At 37.9% G+C, this 23,054-nt stretch overlaps 1 protein-coding gene across 3 annotated transcripts in view; it reads right to left on the bottom strand.

The window, feature by feature from the left end:
* Positions 1–23,054, bottom strand: part of LOC139150105 (sodium-coupled monocarboxylate transporter 1-like) — a 53,396-nt gene that overhangs the window by 29,761 nt on the left and 581 nt on the right. The window contains exons 2-15 of one of the 3 annotated variants that reach the window (XM_070722274.1): positions 22,224–22,443; positions 21,457–21,577; positions 21,125–21,192; positions 19,953–20,113; positions 9,621–9,758; positions 8,848–8,933; positions 8,497–8,544; positions 8,082–8,155; positions 7,385–7,473; positions 6,591–6,733; positions 4,801–4,954; positions 3,990–4,095; positions 2,568–2,713; positions 451–1,981 (exon numbers count right to left, since the gene is read on the bottom strand). In XM_070722274.1, coding sequence (XP_070578375.1) covers positions 1,678–1,981; positions 2,568–2,713; positions 3,990–4,095; positions 4,801–4,954; positions 6,591–6,733; positions 7,385–7,473; positions 8,082–8,155; positions 8,497–8,544; positions 8,848–8,933; positions 9,621–9,758; positions 19,953–20,113; positions 21,125–21,192; positions 21,457–21,577; positions 22,224–22,443 — 1,858 coding nt within the window. In that variant the 3' untranslated portion in view covers positions 451–1,677. Of the gene's footprint in view, positions 1–450; positions 1,982–2,567; positions 2,714–3,989; positions 4,096–4,800; positions 4,955–6,590; positions 6,734–7,384; positions 7,474–8,081; positions 8,156–8,496; positions 8,545–8,847; positions 8,934–9,620; positions 9,759–19,952; positions 20,114–21,124; positions 21,193–21,456; positions 21,581–22,223; positions 22,444–23,054 lie in introns of those variants that run through there. The other 2 variants (XM_070722276.1, XM_070722275.1) reach the window with 2 other exon arrangements.

Below are 23,054 nucleotides of genomic sequence, written 5' to 3'. Positions count from 1 at the left end.
GCTCGCCTAAACCGACTTAACTTGGTCAACTGAATAACAAATATAAATAAGAGGCAACTGAATGGCCCCTTGCTTGCGTGATAAGGCGACATGGGTACCGACTGATCGAAGGTTAGAAACGATAAATGATATCTTGATGAATAATTTGATAAGATGGAATGTAAAGTGCGCACTGACGTCATTTATGATTTATAAGTCTCCGTTTTCATTGTATTAATGCAGCTACTTACAATACCTTCCTGTCTGCCTATTTTCAGCTTTGAATAAACACTATTTACCTACCTAACCTATATAAGCTTATATATATATATATATATATATATATATATATATATATATATATATATGTGTGTGTGTGTGTGTGTGTGTGTGTGTGTGTGTGTGTGTGTGTGTGTGTGTGTGTGTGTGTACATGCGTTCTTGAAGACAGAAATAAGGGAACGTCTATAAATGCACAGAGTTTGCTAGTTTTATATTGGAAAAAATACTCATAGTTTTCTCCTAGACTGCCATGTACAGTGAACATTTTCGATGAAATCCAAAATTCAAATGTCTTGTACACACATACACTTTTTACTTCCCACTTTAAGCAAAGTACATTCACATAAACTGTCAAACATATGTAATGATATAGCTTGTTTTGTGGGGAAATTGTTAGGGGTTTGCCGAATAGACTCCCACATAATATGATCTGATATTTTTGGACGAAGCACTATATCTGCCACATCTTGTCTGGTAATAGTTGCGCAAAATATGGTGTCCCTCCCCGTAGGCATGCTTGAATTCCATGAACCTTCAAAAATCCTTGCACGAAAAATTGCGACCCACCCAAAAACCACCGGCCTTCCCCATGTAATTTTTTTCGGTCCTTTAGGCTGTTAACTGTCATTGTGACGCCCTCTCTTGTAAACATCTTATCTCGGAGCATCCCTCCGATGTGTGAAGATTGGTTCAAGATCGTGCGGGGAGATAGCGTCACACATTTAGTTTAATAGTAATTGGTAAAAACGTATATGAGGACAATCGAAAACGGGATCTTCCATGGTGTGATCTTGTTCAAGGCATTTAAAAACGAAGAGAGTATAATTCGTAGAGCTGTCTTCTTAGTTTAAATACTGATTTCTTGTTAATTAAATATGAGAAATTCAGGTCATCTGACCAATTACACAGGTAATGAGTTATTGCATCAGTTAAAGCATACAATAGTCGTAAAAATGCATTGTTCTATTGCGAGTTAAAGTTGGATATCTTTTGCCAAAGTTGATAGATACAAACTCTGCTTTTTCTCACTTGTAATATCACACCTTTCATGACGATGCTGTGTCAAGCCACAGGAGAAGTTGTTAGAGAAATGGCAAATGGGGATGTAGTGAGTAGGTGGATATTTACATTCAATGGCAGAGTCATCATACATTTCAATGTCGGAGAAAAATGATAAACCGTGTGGCCAATGAATGTTAGGTATTACCAATCAGAAATTGGGGCGTGTAAGAAGTTGTTCAAAAATTATATCTTGCTCTCGAGCTAATTATTTTTATTAATTTTGCTATTCTTTCATAGAAGCCAGCAAATTTCATATTATCACAGAAACAACACAAAAGTGCCATGCCACACAATCGCCTTCCCTACAGGGATTTCTCCATATGTGCAAACCCTAGGGAAAGAGTGAATTCTAAACTCAAAAGTGGGAGGTTTGCGTAGTCTCGTTTAGGATTTGTTCTTCTATTTCCTTGTGGTGGATTATAATGTCTCCATTCGTGGCATCTATCCGTATGTTATTAAGATGCCTGTTGTTCATGCATGTGTCCGTATTTTCAACACCAGCGATGTCCGTGCCGCCATCGTCATCGTCACAGGCAAATTTTTCAGACACGCTCAGGTACCCTTTATCGTGGCGCTTTTCATTGTCGTCTGCATCGTCGCTATCCTTCCTTTCGTCGTCCTTGCTATCGGTCACGTATTTTGACTTCCAATCTTTCGGCCTGTAAAGAATTCGTTTGAAAGGACATAGAGTTTACTGAAGATGATGGCAGACTGAATCTGCAGCTGCTCATACTAGACCACTCCTGCCGGATACATGGTACACTATTGTTATTAAGGTAGTATGCGCCTCGAAACGGAAAACAAAGTTTTTCTCACACTTTCCTGATGGAGACTTTACTACTCTCTTACCAAATCAAGAATAACAATAGGAGGTCATCCTGCAAATTTTAGTACTAGGGAAAAAATTACCCAACGTTTATCGATATTTGAAATTCAAAATGGCAGTCGTCCTTGTGTTAACCCTAAACAAAATAGCGGTCGTCCCTGTGTTAACCCTAAAGGGGAACATTAACATTTTCTATTTTCACAAAACTTATACTGCGAAAGATTTACGGTCTCCGAGAGCAGAACAGTATTTGAAAAGAAATGAGGACAGAATATCTGCCCCCGAGGCGTGTCGTTGTTTACACATACAAAGACGCTTTAAATTACTTGTTGGTGAATTACTTCTCACATTTTGTTTGGCGCGAATGCCTCGAGCTTAGGAGGAGCAAATCATGCTTTTATTATATACACCTCTATTACCTCAGACATCCTGCGAGAAGAGCTGCATCGACCTCTTTTGATTTTTCCCGCTCTGACTTAGAAACACATCGATGGATTTCACTGAACAAGACAGCCACTACCACAGTAACAACACAGCTGAAAGTCCCGTACCAGAGAAACGACATCTGTCGGTAAGAAAGGTTAAATAAATGTTATTCGCTAGTTAATGATGGTGATCTGAAAAGTAGCAACACCTATGAACATTTAAATCGTTGACACATAGACGAGTATTATGGTTATCTGAGGCAATTAACCGGAAACATCACTCAACAAAGAAAACCGTTGATGGTATAAAATGATACCTCGGTGATGAACAACCAGGACTTGAATGAAGAATACAGAAAAACATCAACGAAGACCTTTCTGAACTCCCACATATACAAGACTTTACTGACTACGAGTCACAGATCTTAAAAATTTAGAAACAACTGTCAAGTAATACATGTAATTATCGATTAATATCAGCAATACCGTTTATTGAAAATCGGTGGTCTAGGTTATATCACAGACAAATAGAGAAACAGACTAGCAACGGGCTGAACGGGTATTGTACAAGGCGTGAAGCGGTTACGTAACCCATCCATGTTCGCCTCGCCTCAGGTAGCTCTCGCCTCTCTTTTCCGAAGAGTGCCGACCATACATCCTTCGGTAATTTTCGGATTTCGCCAATTGTTAAGCGAAAGAATGTTCGGCAAAGTTTGTGTTGTTGTTGTCGTGTGGTGCTGAGCGGAATTGGCGTGCTGGCGAAAACGGGAGTATTTTGAGCTTCAGGAAAGTGAGTTTTACCATTTTTAAAAATTCCTCACATATTTTTTTTGAATATATAATGAGTGTGTTTGAACCAAATTTGAGAGTCTTTTATCGATACTGTCTGGTTTTACTAAATGGTTTACGGTCAGTCATATCGTCTTTTACACGTTCGTCAAGGAAGGACATGTTTATGAAACTGCTGGCGTGTTATGTTTTGATTGGCGTGAAGCAGTGTTTCTGCCCTGAGAGCTCACAAAGTAACAATGGTTGCTACGCGACTGGCAGCACGATGCCATCTCGTCGTATTTTTCGCATAATCTCGTGCAATTATCAACCACAAACAAAGTCTCCAAATAGTTTAACACCTTTGAAGCTCATTTTAATATGAAAGGCCATAGTCTACCGAGACGACCATGGAACAAAAGGCATGCCGCGTTGCTAGTCTGTTTTTCTATTTGTCTGTGGTTATATTTAGAATCAGCTTCTGTTACGAGGGTTTCTGCAACAGACTAAAACATTAAATCGGGATTGTGTTCCGATTCCGTATGTACCGCCATTGTCGGCAAGTACAGATGCGCTGAGATAATTTTCACGGTACTGACATTCCCCGAATGCCGAGACCAAATTTTGGTAGAAGCTAAATCTGCTTACCGAATATATCGCAAGTACTTCGTCAAGTCTATCACTGTATAGCACTGCACCCACCGCTACCCAGCAGCCCATTGCAAATCCTATGAGGGCGCCCAACACTGCAGCTCTGTTGGAGTTTATGGGGAAATTGCTATGTGAATCATGGCTCGTCAAATAATGAAGTGTTATTATTTGATCAAGAAGTCACAGGAAAGCATCTACTTAAACTCTTTGATGCTGTGTGTGAATTTCAGTCAATGTTACATTTGACAGCTCAGTCGGAAAGTACAGTATAGTATGGAATGAATCAACACTATGGTTTGCGGCACATGACCTGTACACAAATACTCAAAGTATGTATTGGCAATACAAGTAACACTTTCACGGTGGTCGTCTCGAAACTTTTGCTCCTTCTTTTTGTTTAACAAGGAAATTTGTGTTGATGTCTTCAACATGATAAGTTTACTTATTGAACAAATTTATGTTGATGTCTTCAACACGAACGAGTGACAACCCGGGTTCATCTCGCAAATTTTTGGATAAGGCAAATAAATTGCATAAAATTAACGGGTACATGAAATACCACGATTCCTTGTGCTGCCTTTGGAACAGAGAATTGCATGGTATTGATAGTCCAAGGTATAGGATTCGTTGCTATTGTTTCTGATAGTTTTGTGATCGGATATAGAGCATTATAACATAGGTACAAACAATGAACAACGTAAGAACACTGCAATTCGCGTGAAGCTATGGTAACGGGGACGCTGTTAATCGAATGAGGACGCCAACATATTTTTAAAAACTCTCTCCGACGAGATTTCTATGTACTTACAATCCCGTTGTTCTTTTCCAGAAGAACCCTAAGAGAAAGGTTCCAAGGATAGGACCTCCGGATGTTCCAAAAATGGTATTTCCCATCGTTATCAAAGATTCCATGTACGAGGCCAGGTACGACAGAGCAATCGCCAACATACCGTAAGCGACAGCTACAATCAAATATTTTGAAGGGAAAGTCAGAAATTTGAGAAGACTAATAGGAAAACAAGGATGGGGAAAGCGACATCAAACGTACGTTTGTGTTCACTTTTTCATTACATGGAAAGCATACTTTAATTACCAAAATTGATAGGTATGTGCATTGATGTTGGTTATAATGATGTTGAATTAGTATTAACAAAAATAAAATGATCGTAACTTCATAACCATCGAGTGTCTTGTTTCGGACCAGAATTTACAGTTCTGCTGGTCCGACAGACTAATTAATGTACGTGAAGGAACAAAACTCTATGCGGGATTGTTGTACTCGTATAAGCCGGGTGAGTAGTAATTGCACCGAGATGTATATCACCAATACATAATTGATATACCCACACTGGTCATTGAGATCACAGGGGCTGTTTACATGTTCGTCCCCCGGGTAGGGATGGGGATAGAGGTGTCTTGGGCTCAGCACAGGTTCCTTCTTTCTATTGAATATTTCATTTTAATACGTTTGACTATGATAGGTATTGCTAATAAAGATTTATACGGCCAGCTTTGGCTGGTTCGGCAAAGATTTCTTCTTTTTTTTTCCTTCACTGTGTCATGTATTTGTCCTTTGACAATCTTACGCGAAGTTTTGTGACTGTGTTGCGTCTATCGATGCGACTGATTGCCCAAATGCAACAAAGCAAGCAAGGGAAAGTTGAAATAAAATGATAACAAGAAGAAACCTATGCTGACCAAGATACTTCTACCCCAACTCCCATTCAGGGAGATGGATATGTAATCAACCCTGATGTTGAGACTAGTGTCTGCGGTGTAAAATTACATTCACATTACGACACTGACCACGCGCGTAAGTGCAATTTGGGAAAACCTGTGCTTTACTCAATCACGGCCAACAGTCTGAAGCTATAAAGCTTCACTGGTTGAAATCCAACAAAATGTGCTTGAAAAAGTCTATCTTTCTCTGGCAGCTCGACTTGTTACCATGAAGAAGAAAAGTGATCACATAACTCCCATTCTTTGTGACCTCCATTGGCTGCCTGTTCAACAACGTATCCAATTCAAAATTCTTTGTATTACTTTCAAAGTTCTCTGTAGCCATGTACCATCTTATCTTGATGACCTCTTGATTACACGTTGTACCAGTCACACCTTACGTTCACACTCTAATGGGGAAATTAACTTACATCAACCAGTTATATTAGTCACACAGCTTACTATGAAGATAGAGCGTTTTCAATTTGTGCGCCTCGTTTGTGGAATTCTTGACCATCATACCTTCATGCACTTTAGTCATTTCATAGTTTTAAAGTAGGGTCAACACGTACCTTTTTAAGTCATTTTACACCTGAGTTTATATTTTGATCTATTTGTAACCATTCCGTGATTTTTAAAAGTCGTTACGTTTGTTGAACATTTGAACATTTTATTATTGAATAAAATGAACCAATGACTAATGTAAAGCGCATTGAGATATTTAAATATGTAATGCGCTATATAAGAAATAAAGATTAAAATTATGATTATTATTACTGCAGCAAATTATCCCCTTGTGAACGCCACTCAGCAAGTTTCACTATAGTCACAAACTAATGTTAAATATTAATGGTTTTTATATAAGAAGAACAGGCTTACTCATTAGTTTTCCAGCTATGGTGTCGACTCTGTCATTAACGTAGACTGGTTTCTTGGTGCGCTTTGAGCGCCATCGTCTCCATGGTTTCACGAAGTCTTCCAAAGTAACGGCGATGAGGGCGTTCAAGCTAGACGACACAGTGCTGAATTGAAAAGAAGGCAATGAAATATGCCGACAATAGGGAAAGTTCGAGCAAGATCACGATAAACTCAAATGCTCCTTTTGTAAAGCTTCAAGATACAAGGATCATAATACAAATCACTTCTATCTGTTACTCACATGTAAGTTCCATGCATATGCAATCTTTAGACAGAAGTGAAAGGATTCTGAGCTCTGCACGCTCATAATGTTTGGGATGTACATTCTATTTGAAGGGGGTGTTAAAATTTAATAAATAATATTTGTTTTATTGGTGACATTTTGAAACCAACGCAGAGCCTTTGTTTAACAGCGTAGATTTGTCAGCATTTATAATATGCAGCTTTTCTGATATACAAAGATTGCATCGCTTGCTTATGTTAGAGTAACTCTATGCTTTGTCAATAACTCACCACGAGACGTGGTCAAAGACGTCTTTGACGTCTCGTGGTCAGTTATTGACAAAGCATCGAGTTACCCTAATATAAGCAAGCGATGCATTTTAAAGGTCAAAAACTGATCTTCTTGGACACTAGTTGTGTTTGTAATAAGGGAATTTCCAAAAGAAGGCCTTTCGTGCACTTACAATAACCATAGGCCAAACACGACAGAGAGAAATCCGAATGCTATTTTTTTTGTAATGTGTTGTACTAACCTTAATGTTCCGGCAAAAATGCAAGACATAAACAGCCCCATGAACCCTCTGATGTGACCAAACTGATCGCTGACAAAATAAATCAATATCTGTAAGGTAAAACGTTTCCTATCATTATATCCCATTTTGGCCTAGCAAGTATCATCTCGTTTGATTTTGAAAGTCATACACTATTATGTTGTCTCTGTTGTCCTGTTTTTTGGAATTCTTTTCATATATTTTTCATTTACACTGATCCTCCCTGTAAATCGATTGTTATTACTAAAAGATATAATTACTATGAAAATAATTAAAAAAATTTATAAACAAATACTATACTTTCCTCTTTATGCAGATAACAACCTTCAGGTACTCAGTGAGTAGTGTCGACGGATATGCAAGTCGACAATCCCAATTTTTCCGAACAATTACCTCTCTCTCTCTCTCTCTCTCTCTCTCTCTCTCTCTCTCTCTCTCTCTCTCTCTCCAAAAAGTCCCAGTTGATTGTTTGTTGATTGTCTCTATATCCAATGACAACAGTCAAGAGTCACTTAGAATCGATTTTTCCCTGCCCCCTCCTGCGACATTTTATTACGAGTATCTGACTATTCTGATTCTCTTTAGAGACACATACTCCATTTTGTAGTCAGTGAAACTATTCTTTCGAAATGTTGATTACATTGAGTAGCTTGTCGTACTAATGAAGTTGAAATCTTACCTGATCAGACGATTCGTAATTGGGTTCATAACGAGGCTCTACTCCACCGTGGTCATTCAATGGAAAGGTCAGGACTACAGAGGGACCAAAATATGGCTTTCTAGTCACGTGATGTTTCAGTAATGGACCATATAATGATTGATAGATTGTTTCATGTATAAAGTTATTCACACTTTTGTGGATACGTTTGATACGTTTATTATTCAGGGACACCATGAATCCTTACCATGCATGTTTGATTCATCGCATGAACTTCGCAAACTGCCAGTATAGGTCATTTAGTCTTTGTAATATTGTGCATTGCAGAGGATTCATGGTTGCCGAAATCAATTTTATAGAACTTCATTTTCATTGATTTTTTGCTAATGGCCGGAATATACTACATGTGCAAAAGATGTTGATAACTATTACCAACCTGGCGGCAGCGTAGCATTGACGGCTGCTTCAGCTCGAGTCAAGAAATCTAGAGAGGTTCAAAGCGAAACCAATACTACGATGATCACATGTATTTAAAATGCGGTATAAAACTCGAGGCAGCGCTTTGTTTCAAGCCTTAGAGTTCGTAGCAGTTTGATTTTCATTTGCGTTAAAAACGTAATCTTCTCTATACCGTCACACTTTGTGAAGATGTGCTTCGTAGAATTGACCACACCTATTGAACAGAGTTTTGCATTACAAAACATGCACTGAGATATATGTTGTGACGATAATTGCCCCGTCTTGTTCAGTACAAGGATACAAGCGTAACGTGAAACAAAGGCCTTACTATTGTAATAGGCGTAGATAACAAGACCACATAGAGCTGTCATCGGTAGGAAAATCCACTGAAATGGTAAGTTTAACATAACAGATCTGAAAGAGAGATAATGAGTGAATATGACATTTTAGGGGCGACACAGAAACCGATATGTCTGGATTTGTGCCTCGCTTGAATGGCACCAACAAAGTTCATGGAGCCCGTAAGTCTAACTGACAAGCTATACCTGTCCTGGTTGAGATAACACGAACAATTGAATTTTTTATCAATCTTTCTGTTATCCTAGCAACTACGTACGCCCCTGTTTAGACAATGAATGACAAAATCAAACGCATAAAAAAGAATAAATATGTACTGGGTATCATACAAGAAGATACCAAGCAGCAGTTGCAGATTACAGCTTCCAACTGAAATGGACATGTGCTGTTCAAATGATTCTTGTTTTTGCAAAACATTTACTTAATAAATACAGAGATGATCAATGATCAAGTGTTGTGGTGATGTGTTTCGAGTATTACGATGTATATTACAAATGATCCGAAATTTACCGTTGCCAATCATTGACAAATATGAAACACCGCAATCTCTATCCTAATTTAAGATTTACCCTTGTCCAGTCTGATCATTACAAGTAAAAGTACAGACCTAGGATATTTTGATAAAAGCGCCTTGTTATCGGAAGTTTGACCTCTTGATAATTTGGCCAGATAAGTTTTGGCCGTAAATTGCACTATGTTATCAAAATATTCTTTCGGGAATTTATTTGAAAACATGAAACTTACATCTTCGCCTGTTTCATATTCTTGGTACTGATAATTCTTTGGACCGAGGCTTGGCCAAGGAAAATGGCGGCGAAGTTCACACCACCACCGATAGTACAACCAAGAAATGTCACTCTTTCAGTCAAGTCAAACGGAAAGCTATTCGGCAGTACACGACAAAATAAAAACGTTAAAAATAAGACGGAAAACAGAAGCAGGGAAACGAAGAAACGAAGACGATAGGGAGTAAAATACACAAAGACAGACTGAGATATTAACAGACAGACAGCAACAAAGACAGACAGAAAGACAGACAGAAGGCAGACAGACTGGGACATGAACAGAGACAGAGAAACAGACATCTGAGATATAAACAGACAGACAGACAGCGAGGGAAACAGAGAGACTGAGATATAAACAGACCGACAGAGAAAGAAAAACATAGACTGAGATATTAACGGACACACAGACAGAAACAAAGACAGACTGAGATATAGAAAGAGAGACTGAGAAACAGACAGACTGAAATATAAACAGACAGAAACAAAGACAGACTGAGATATTATTGCCAAACTGAGAGAGGAGACAGAGAAAGCGAAATGGTACGGAGGACACAGGCAGAAATAAACAGAAAGACAGATTGTGAAATCTACGATGGCCGAGAAAGTTCTTCCAATGCAAAATGCAAAATGCAAAATTCAAAATGCAAAATGCAAAATGCAAAATTCAAAATGCAAAATTCAAAATGCAAAATGCAAAATGCAAAATGCAAAATTCAAAATGCAAAATGCAAAATTCAATACTTGAAAACGAGGCTTGACAGGCGCCATCTTGGTCGAATATTTATGATGGCTAGATTTTCATAACAATTTTGAGTTCTTCATCAAAGATTGCTTTCTGAATTTGTTTGTGATCTTAGCCGTGACTCGTGAAAGGTATTAATCTGGCGACCACATAATTAATCCATGGCATTTTTATGCCAACCATATTTCAATGTGGAAATCACAGAAAGACCCGATAAATTATTTTGTAACGGATTTCAGACCTAAGGAAATGACGTTTTTAAGCAATTTTACATAAATCGGTGCAAAGTTGTGAATGAATTCGAAAATTAAACTGCTTTAGGTGCGCGATACGGCCAGGCATTTTTCTAGTTTTAAAAGAGAAAAACATTTGTGAGGAATCGGCTTTAAATTGATGTTTACTAGTGTTGACTACCAATATTGCGCATGAAGTAGTTGCTCTTGTGCGACGTGTTCTGTCTTATGCGAGCAACAAAATCGAATATTGCTATTTGATACACAGCCCCTTATTTCGGATACGCGATTTTCGATATTGGTTTTGACCCGACCATGTTTATATTTTTAGCGATGATCCCGTCTCACTCAGACTATAATACATTTTAGATAAAACATCCGCCCGCGCCTATACTGTTGACGGTTTCTTTAATAGCTGACGCCTAAAAAAGGCACTTCTTCCTGCCGTGGTGATACTTCTGAAAGTGTGGCACAAGAACAGCTATGATCTGGAACAGCTGTCAGTCGATTATAGTTACATAAAGGCACTTCTTGATCCCGGGAAAAGTGAAAAAGAAAGAAGAAAAGACATTAAGCCTTGGAGAACTGCAAATCAATTACGTGTTTATCAACCCCAATCAATTAATTATTTTATTCTGAATAAGGAAGGCATCTAGCCGAAAAGTAGGTACCCTGAAACATTGTCCATTCTGTCACACGCAACTCCATAGCAGCTCTATCGGGACGGGATGGGGCATGGTGACCATGTATCGTCTCTATTTCGGAAACAAAGCAGAGTAACTCGTTTGTAATTAAATACGCCTGACTGAAAAGTTTATTTAATGTACAGCTTATTATTTTTAGCATAACCGTCCGATTTGTGACGTAAGCATTAGAAATGAAAAATTGACGAATGAAACTCCCCGTGAATCTACACCAAATGTCGATATTCGATTTAGTCCAAGCATATTGTAAAGCGATGGTCTTTGTATCTTCTCACTTATTTCATGCGAACAATGCATAGGTGCTGGATTTCAAACCAATATGCGTTTAGTTCTCCAATATCATCATCAAATATAAGCTGGCAGCGTAATGCACGGCGTTACATGTAAAATGCGATGTTTATATGCCAACTCTAAAACGACAATCACAGAAAGAAATATGACGATATTATTGCTTCTTCGATTTCGACATTAAAATTCGGTTGGCCTGAAATCGAAATGAAATTGGCTTCTCAACACAGCTGCCATGTGTACTATCAGCAATATTATTGTTGGGCATAAATTCTAGTCCTCACTTTAATTAATTTTTTCAGCATAGCAATGGCCATTAGTCATAAACAGGCTATGTTGAAATTCTTAATGCTGGGCATGATGTTCATACTGTAGGGTCAGAATGGGAATGTTGTGTTGATACTCAGAACACAAGGACTGAAACAGTTGGCGTTACTGTGCCTTTAATTCAATAGTATTACCTATCAGCCTAAGAAATGTATATAAATTATGTAAAGCCTCGTTTCCAAGTATTGAATTTTGCATTTTGCATTTTGCATTTTGCATTTCGCATTTTGCATTTTGCATTTTGCATTTTGCATTTTGAATTTTGCATTTTGCATTTTGCATTTTGAATTTTGCATTTTGCATTTTGCATTTTGAATTTTGCATTTTGCATTTTGCATTTTGCATTTTGAATTTTGCATTTTGCATTTTGCATTTTGCATTTTGAATTTTGCATTTTGCATTTTGCATTTTGAATTTTGCATTTTGCATTTTGCATTTTGAATTTTGCATTTTGCATTTTGAATTTTGCATTTTGCATTTTGAATTTTGCATTTTGCATTTTGCAGTGCAAAATTCAAAAGTCATTACATGTACTTTGAAACGATGACTTATACACTTAATACATACCTTAGGCTTATATGTAATACAATTGAATTAAAGGCCCAGTAACTCCGACTGCTTTTAGTAGTTTTCTTCTGTGTATAAACAAAACATTCACATTCTGACCCTATAGTATGAACACATGTCCAGCATTAAGTGTATTGTGCATAGGCGCTTTGTGCTGTAATAGGGTATAAACATAGTCTATTTTAACTTTTGTGGCCTATACTGAGACCAAAAACACAAGAAATACGATATTCGACTAGGCATGGCGTGTAAACATCCTCTTCATTACATTTTATAAACAAATAAAAAAGATATTGAGCTGAACTATTTCGTATTATTTGGTTTTTGGAAAAGAGATGCAAATTGAATGTGCTGTTAAGTTTATTTTCGAACTCTAGGCATTATTATTTTTCATGAATTTTGCTGCATTCATCATTAGAGTTTACGTTCAATTGTTGACCACTCACGATTTAGCAGAAATTAGAAGAATGCAGGCAGTGTAAATTACTTGCTATATAACATTACTTGTTTAAAGCTCCCTAAGCAGAATCTTTTGGCTGTTTTTTTCAGAAATTTTGTTTTGTGGTTTCCACTTCACTTTCTGCATTGAATCCCTAAACTGCCATTTAATGCCAAGTATTTAGCATATCAACATAACCTATATGAGTATAATCTCCATTGTTATTGTTGAAAAATTGTATTCAAGTCCGGATTAGAATTCATTTGTAAACAATAAACAATGATCACTACACACAATCCGTGGCATTATTAGGCCAACCGAATTTGAATGTCGAAATCGAAGAAGGAATTCTGAAATATCGTCATATTTATTTCTGTGATTGTCGTTTGTAGAGTTGGCTTTTCCAACATCGGATTTTACATGTAACGCCGTGCATTACGCGGCCAGCTTATATATGATGATGATATTAGAGAACGAAACGCGTATTAGCTCGAAATCCAGCACATGTGCAATGTTCGCACGAAACAAGTGAGAAGATGAAAGACCATCGCTTTGCAATATGCTAGGAATAAATCGAATATCGAAATTTGGTGTAGAACAGGAAGTTAATTCGTTTGTCAATGTTTCATTTGTAAAGGAGGAGCCTCCTTTTAAAAGGGCGCGAAGCCGTGGTTGCGTTCACTGTGTAAGTGGACACCAAATAGGCAACACGCAGGCACACGCTACAGAAACTGGCCACTTTTTACTTTTTTTCCGGCCGCAACAGGGCAGAAAACTGCCAAGCAGTCAGTGCGAAGCTGCTGCCGTGCCGATCGAACTCTTTGGTTATATTCAAATTCTAACGCGACTGGAAGATGATTTTTATGAAATTCGAGCCTTGGTGTTGGGAATCAATGACCATTGGCGATTTGAACGGACTGTCAATCAAATGCTAATCTTGTATAAACTCTGTTTGCAGGATTTGTTGAGATCAGTTTGTGTAATTAATAGTATAGAAATAAAACATCATACTGGCCAAGTGTTTGACTGGGAGGAGAACTCCACTAATGCGAGAACCTCGGATTGAAAATTGCGGCCTTAATGTTGACCTTGACCTGGCGTCGCAAGTCGGACGGCTATGCCAAACATAATAAGTTTCAATTTAAATGAAAGTTTCAGTCAGGCATATTTAATTACAAACGAGTTACTCTGCTTTGTTTCCGAAAAAGACGGCACATGGTCACCATGCTCTCCCCCCCCCCCCCCATCCCAATAGAGCTGTTATTTGCGTTTGCCAGAGTGGAAAAAGTTTCAGGGTACCTACTTTTCGGCTAGATGCGTTCCTTATTCAGCATAAAATAATTGATGGGGGTTATAAACACGTAATTAATTTGCAGTTCTCTACAGCTCGGTATCTTTTCTTACTTTCTTTTTTCACTTTTCCCGGGATCAACTTGAAGAAGTGCCTTTATATAACTATCATCGACTGACAGCCGTTCTAGATCCATAGCTGTCCTTGTGCCAGACTTTCAGATCAGCCTCAGGCTGAGTTAACAGCGGCTCAGCATAGACACTAACTTGGCAGTTTTATCAGAAAGTATCACAATGGCAGGAAGGAGCGCACTTTTACATGTAGACACCAGCTATTGAGGAAACTGTTGACAGTATAGGCGCTGATGGATGTTTTGTCTAAAATGTATCAGTCTCAGTGAGTCGGGATTATCACTAAAAATGTAACATTGTCGGGTCCAAACTAATATCGAAAATCGCATATCCGAAATAAGGTGCAGTGTATCAAATTGCAATATTCGATTTTGTTGCACGCATAAGACAGAACACGTCGCACAAGAGCAACTACTTCATGCGCAATATTGCTAGTCAACACTCGTAAATATCAATTTAAAGCCCATTCCACACAAATGTTTTCTCTTTCCAAACTAGAAAAATGCCTGGCCGCAAAATGTATCGCGCACCTCGCGCAATTTAAATTTGCGAATTCGTTCACAAAATCGCAGCGGTTTATGTAAAATTAGCTTGTAAACGTCATTTCCTTGGGTCTGAAATCTGTAAAAAATTGCAATTAAGACATAATTTATCATGTCTTTTTCTGATTTCCTCATCGAAATATGGTTGGCCTAATAATGCCACGGATTACACACATACAAGCTGTATTGACAAAAAGGATACTCGAAATTTCAGCATGATAAAGGATTGGGGTCAGACACGGTAGTTAATATACAGAAGCAGAGTACTAAAAAAAGTGCCACAAGTTACAGCTTATGTCCCTTTAATAACAAGCTCTATGAAACCTTGGTTCCCTGAATATAAGGTTTACATATACAATATTAGGTCAACATGGTCAAATGTAAAAATACCACTATTTTTCTGTTATGCTTATGATGGCTTGTCGTATCCCTATCACTTGTATTCCGAAAAGACCGTAATATTGACTAAAAGGAAGTATTTTACCCTGTATAGGCAACATATAAAAACTGTCCGTTTGTTGTCATATCATCAGAAAATCAACCATGCCGCTGTAATTATGTGGTCGCCAGATTTATACTTTTCACGGCCAAGATCACAAACAAATGCTTTAGATCGAAACTATAAAATGAGAAAGCAATCTTTGATGGAGAACTCAAAATAGTTAATAAAATCTAGCCATCGTAAATATCCGACCTAGATGGCGTCTGTCAAGCCTCGTTTCTAAATATTGAATTTTGCATTTTGCATTTTGCATTTTGCATTTTGCATTTTGCATTTTGCATTTTGAATTTTGCATTTTGCATTTTGAATTTTGCATTTTGCATTTTGCATTTTGAATTTTGCATTTTGCATTTTGAATTTTGCATTTTGCATTTTGCATTGGAAGAACTCTCTCGGCCATCGTACAAAATAGTTGTGAAAATCTAGCTATCATAAATATTCGACCAAGATGGCGCCTGTCAAGCCTCCGAGTCGTCAAATATTGAATTTTGAATTTTGCATTTTGCATTTTGCATTTTGAATTTTGCATTTTGCATTTTGCATTTTGAATTTTGCATTTTGCATTTTGAATTTTGAATTTTGAATTTTGCATTTTGAATTTTGCATTTGAATTTGCATGGAAGAACTCTCTCGGCCATCGTAGAAATCCGCTGAAATCAGTTGCTACAGCGTGGAAATCGAACGCAACACGGAAGGCTAATGCTATTCGGCGAATGCCACCTAAATTATGCTTGATATGCTTGTCATTCGTCCTAATGGTGTTTCAGGACCGAAGTGGGTCCCTTCATCAGTAGCCCTATACTGTTGTGTATGCCCTCCTTTTAGTTTGATGATAGCCATCTTCCCTCTAAGGCTACGTTCACAAAAAGTGGCTCGAGGAATTCAGGGGGATTCAAAAATTCTGGGGGTAGTCGAGGGGGACTAGAAAGTTTTGCTCTGCCTAAAGGGGCACCTGAAAATGTTTTGCTCCCAACATTTTGATATCGTCCAATGGTTCTAATGTTAGTAATAATCAAAACAAAATCTACAACGATTTTGTCGCATTTTGTGACTGAATTTAATCGAAAAAGTCGAAAAATGTATGAATGTCATTAAATATTCGTAAACAACAAGTTGGCCTTGTAATGGGACAGGAGCTGCAACTGTTGATAATTTATTTTCAATATTTCGTTGCAATGTATCAAATAAAGTTTCTTTGTGTCTCTCTACAGCATGCTGAAATACACAATATTCAGTTTGTCAACAAAGCACGTCTGTCTAAATAATGTTGATAATTGAATTAGAGTTCAGAAGGAAAGTTATTTGTCAATGATACAAAGGCATGGTACACATAGGCTGTCTTGGCAAGCTGAATACTGGAAAATTCAACATGCTGTAGGGAGTAGAAAAGGAACGCAGCTGTATAAACTGAACAATTATATATTGTAAAAATACAAAGTTAATACAGCTACTGCCCTGCTACTGCCTACGGGCAGTGACACTGTCACTATATACCCACAGCGACAGTGATAGCTCTGATATCTGATGTAGTTTAAGAAGAGTTTGGGTCATAGGACACTCAATTGACAGTAAAACATACATGTACTTGTACACAAGATCAGGCCAGAGAGCAACACATAGAAGACTAGGAGACTTAACAATTACCATGGATTTTTGAATTCTGGCATATGAGAATAATCAAATATTAGAGAAAAAAGGTAGGGTCACCATGCTTGATTTTATACAAATCTACGATTAAAAGTCACATTTTTTCTCAAATCACTAAAAATCAATATATAAAACCATTCATTTCAAGTTCATGCAGTCTCGCTCCAGGGTCTATGATGTAGCCAATGAAATTTTCACATTTCACCGTACAATGACACAAAAGTAAACGTTTGAACAGTAACGACTCTAATTTAAATGAAACCAGATGTGAATTGAATGTGCTCACGTGTTTTACAACAGGGTTCATTAATAGAACTACGCTTCACAAAACAATCAGATATCGGTTATATCATTATATGTAGCAGGTTTCATCAACTTTCACACAGTACTCTCAGAGTTAAATCACTAATTACAAACTTTATTTAATATGCAAATGAGCTGTTTATTAACTTGACACTGCTCAATGCTTCATGGGACAATTAGATATCTATCAGATCAACATATGTAGCATGTTTCATCAAATTTAATGCTGTAATTTCGGAGTAATATCACTAATTACAAAGTCCATTAAATATGCAAATGAACCCTTAATGAACTTGACACTACTAAATGCTTTATAACACAATCAGATATCTGTGAGATCAGTATCTGCAGCAGATTTCATCAAATTTGGTGCATTTATTTCAGAGTTGTATGACATATTATAAAACTTCATAAAATATACAAATGAGCTATTTCTTAACTTGACACTGCCTAATACTTTTCAGTACAATTAGATATTTATCAGATCAATATCTGTAGCAGGTTTCACCAAATTGGGTGCTGTAATTTCAGAGTTATATCACTAATTACAAGTTCAATAAACATGCAAATGAACCCTTAATTAACTTTATACTACTAAATGCTTTACACCACAACTAGATATCTGTGGGATCAGTATCTGCAGCAGATTTCATCAAATTTAGTGCAATTATGTCGGCGTTATATGACTAATTACAAAATTTCATAAAATATGCAAATGCGCTATTTGTTAATATGACACTGCCCAATGTTTCTCAGTACAATTAGATATATATCAGATCAATGGTTGTTGCATGTATCATCAAATTTGGTGCAGGAATTTCAGAGTTATATCACTAATTACAAAAGTTCATTAAATATGCAAATGAGCAGATAATTGACATGACACTCACAGTATCATCATAATGTTCTGAGATTGTTATTTGTGAAAAGTTTCATGAAAAGTTGTGCAGTATTTCTTGATATATGTCGACACTGTCATTACTATCTCCATAGGGAAACCATTATATAAAAAAATGATATGTCATAACTTCATTAATATGCAAGCAACACTAACCAAAATCTAATCAGTTCTTGCAAATAGCATATGGTACCTGTACACCAAATCTGACTTGAATCTGTTCAGGCGTTTTTGAGTTATCATGTAAACAGACAGACAGACACACACACACACACACACACACACACACACACACACACACACACACACACACACACACACACTCACACGGACAGACAGACAAACAGACATCACTATGACATTAGCTCACGTGTGTGAACACGTGAGCTAAAAATGTGTGACTAAATGGAATAATTTATTTTTTACCAAATTTGCCATTAACACACCCAAAAACGTCTGAGATTAAAACATTTATTTGACGGAATATTTTAACCTGCCAGTATTGTCAATTTTGTAAAACATTTACTTATAAATTTATTAAATAAAGTACCATCTAAGTTGTATATGTCTTGTACTTTTGAAAAAAAATATGTTTTCGGAAGTTTACTGTGCTCAGTTTTCACAATTTGGCAAAATGTAGCCAAGAATTCACAATTTGTATACGTTCTCATGATTGTCGTTTTGTGTGCTTTTCAGCTGGTGCCATTGACCTGGCCAGAGTTGGATAAACTAAAGTCGGCTTGAACTGATAAATCCAAAAGTCCACTATATGCATTTAAAAATGAATCAATTTAAGAACTTGCCCTAGTTCTATGGCTGTATGCTGATAAGAGGTAGTATCGAACATATTCGTGAGAACTACGCAATGCATGTTTATTTTCACTCTGCGTGAATTCCTAATAAATATGTGGCTATATGAAAATTTGGAGCGGACTCGAAAATGTTTGATCATATAGACGGGGGGACTTGAAAATTTTGGGGGGTATTGAGAGGGGGTATCTGAAAAAAATAAGATTTCAATCGCGATTCCTCCCCCCCCCCCCCTCACCATTTTTATTGAACGCAGCCTAAGAAGTGAAGCCTGGTTTGTTCAAGAGAGTCAATCATTGTTGACTTTCCCCATATTTGCGCGATCCGGTGTGCGATATCATAATTGGCCCATCATCATCATCGACCAGAGTTCTGGGCGCCTTGTGTTGTCGTATTGCGGCATACTTCAAGCTCTAAATAGTGCTACAGCTCCATCTTCGGAGCGTGTAGGTACCATCAAATCCGACCCGGGGACAAATAGGTAAAGCCACGTGGGAGCAAATAAGTCACTTAGGGATGCTGTAAAAAGATTGCCAGGGGACCATAGGGAGAGTTAGTAGCGTGAGTAATTCATATCGAATCGACCGTCTGTTAACAGTGGTTATATAATTTGCTGTTTGTCGGATTTATTTCTCTATTTTTGAGTTTCTTAATTTCTTTATGTCTTCATTTCGCCGTTTTTTCCATTTTGCCGGATTACATTTGCCATATGAATTCAAAATAGTTACTGAGCAGTGCCTATTGCGAAAGACGTCCCTTTCTGTTAACTCTCTCCTTGTCTCCTTCGGTGAAATGAGGATGTCTAACTAATTGCGAATGTGAAACTGGAATACAGTGTGTAAACTTATAAAATATGGCTCCACTGACTAGAAGAGGCTTTCTGCAAGCCTGCCGTCTGCTTTATTGAACTCCCACACGTGGGACATTCCACCAGCTTCGATGGTCCCGAATACGATGATGAGGATTAGATCGATGAGGATGATCATAAAAAGAAACACGTCTGTCCAAATCACTGCCTTTATACCTCCCTGGAATAAAAAAGTGCCCAACTCTAATGAGTGGAGACAACCACTAATTTTGTCAGTCCATACCGCTCTTCTGCGTGAGGTTTGAATTTCACATCAAATGACCGTAAAATGTAGATAATATCGGAACTTCAACCATAGCGCTGCAGTCTCTAATAGAGTACCTGAAAAAAAATCTAGGAAGCTAAACAATAATTTCGCTACTTTATACAACTTCTGCGCTATACCATAACGTTGATGTTTTTGTTGGTCTGAGTCAACTTGCATAACGAAAATGGCGACCAACAAATGGCACTCCTCTTCAGTGATGGCAAATCGTGTAACCGATAGTTCCGATGAGTATGGAACCGAATACGAAATATATCATGCTGCATCAGGAACAATCGGGAGCAAGGGGCAGTCAACCTATTCATTAAATATAACATCGACTGTGGGGACAATTGCCGAAACTTTTGAAAATACTTTTGTTCTATCAAACAGGTAAAAAATCTTCTTGAAATGCACAACTAAAGTTGCTGACACACAACTAAATTTTCTTATTCTCCAAAATGAATGTCGAAGTACAAGATATTAGCCGTCCTAACAGAATGCATTTTGCACAATATCATTTGCTGTTGACAAATGAATTGCGGAACAGAATTGAAACAAAAACAATGACATTCAACTGTAAATATATAGCGCGTGCGAAGTAAAGTTCAACATGAAGCGTTGGGACGCAGTTTTTCTGGCAGAACAAGCGAGTGCATTTTACAAACAGAACAAAATCCAGGGAAATAATTTAACATGTAGCAGTAAACATATACCGCGTAAAATCTGAGCACAGCGCATTTCAACGCGGTTTGTGAGGGTGGGGACAGAACAACCAAGTGTATTTTACAAACAGAGCAAAAATACAGGACAATAAATCAAAGTTTTATTGGGCTTTTCAGTGCCTGCGGGTCATCGTATATGAATAGAGGGTATCCGAGTTAATGGGGTTTTCTCATAGCCAGGAAAAAAGGAAGAGGGACTTACAACTGCCGTGTAGAACACACAAATACATCCGTTGATGAATATGCTAATGCCAAGGGAAATTCCATACACTGGAGAAATTAAACAAAGCAGAACAGTGTTTAAACTTTTTGTTGTCATTTCCCTTAGAAGTATGATATTTAATTTGGCATTGTACAAAGGTTTTGGCCAGCAGGTACGTAGATCAAAATCAGTAGCTATTCAGTAGACAGCAAGAAATAAATCAGTGTTCAATGCTTCCATATGTTATCAGACACCACTCAGCACCTACTGTTCTGACGGTCAAACGATAAAACTGACCTACCTTTCAGTCGCACGTGATATGAATGACATACCTGCTTCGAAGGCCAGAGCCGGACCAATCATCGCAATGGCCATGTAGAACACAGTTTGAAATATAAAAAGCCCAGATATGAGGACCCGTAGGGTGTAGTTGTCGAACCTCCATTCGAAGTACTACTGAAAGTAAATAAACCGAGAAACAATCTGGAAAGAAGCTTGATTTGCTTTCTTTAAATATTTAGTCCAAATGCGAGCTGGCGTTTATGGCGTTGTTTTGAGAAAAGAGAGAGTTCAAAGGTCGAGATAGAAGGTGACCTCTGTATGGTTGCTGTCTCTGTGGTGTCTTATACCGTAGTGCTCTATATTTTAGCGGCATGTCAATCGAAATCCGTCAAGGAAGGTCAGCGTGACACTTCATAAAAACGGATGATGCATTTTGCACGTTGGAACTTTGAACGAATGCACTCTGTGAAATGATAACATATAATAACATGTGGTCCCAGGCGGCATTCCATCTATTGCATTGACAAAGGACAAAATTTAATATTTATGTCTTTTACGACCTACGCCGTCATTACAGGGAGCACGACTTTGTTTTCACCTTAAATAGCGAAACAATTAATGTGGGAGGAAAAGAATGTATCTGATAACACTTTACAAAGGGATATGTGCACAGACTGTAAAATATCTGTCATGGTTTGGTACCCGGAAAATTCTTTGTCATGCTCTTCGGCGATCTTAAACTTGAAGACATACATGCGGTGACATGACCTGTAAACAAAATTTAGCAAAACAAATAAAGCAGAGTGTGTAACCTGACCTCATATGCACTTGTAAGGCGCAGAGGTTGGAAGACAGGTACATAGAGATACGCTACCAGTGGATAGACCCAGAGAAAGCAGAACAGATATGCAGCATATCCCAATCCGTAGATGTAAATCTCGGCAGGTGTCCCTAGCAACGCTACGGCCGACGTAAATGACACCAGCAGGGACATGGCGACTGGGAGTCCGCTCATGCTTCGATTGGCCGTCAAGTACCTGGAAGAAGAGAAGAAGGCATCATGATAAATCTTTCCTGTCTTTTGATCTTTGCTTTCCATGTCTATCCACACGGATGACAAAACCGCTTCATCAGTAAAGTGAGACCATGCTCGCTTGCGACAGTGCTCAGATCTACTACATCACCGGAAACAAAACACGTCTGACGTTGTGCTCAGTGGACTGACAGTTCTCTCTCTCTCTCTCTCTCTCTCTCTCTCTCTCTCTCTCTCTCTCTCTATATATATATATATATATATATATATATATATTGTGAAAACGATCTCGACAGTGAATGAAGAGAATGCAAATTTGTCAACATTCGGCAACTGCCATCTTGATCTCGTCTATGATCAAGATGACGTCATCCTCTGACCTGTTGAGACTTAATGCATCAGTCGTATGCAATGATCGATATACGATTTCATTTTCTGGCGGATGGCTTCCCTTCCCTGGCCATGATGAACCATCGATTTTCTCGGAAACCATACCTTTCCTCGTCGCCAACTGAATCTGCAGCCCATCTTTAAAGGGGACCATGGCAATTTTTAATATATTAGACGACAAAGTAATGAGTGTATCCGAAATTTCAAATGCCCCGATTGCTGGAA

The sequence above is a fragment of the Ptychodera flava genome, chromosome 14 (genome assembly GCF_041260155.1).
Source record: "Ptychodera flava strain L36383 chromosome 14, AS_Pfla_20210202, whole genome shotgun sequence".
NCBI classification, from domain to species: Eukaryota; Metazoa; Hemichordata; class Enteropneusta; family Ptychoderidae; genus Ptychodera; species Ptychodera flava.
This window is presented reverse-complemented; position numbering and strand designations above follow the sequence as displayed.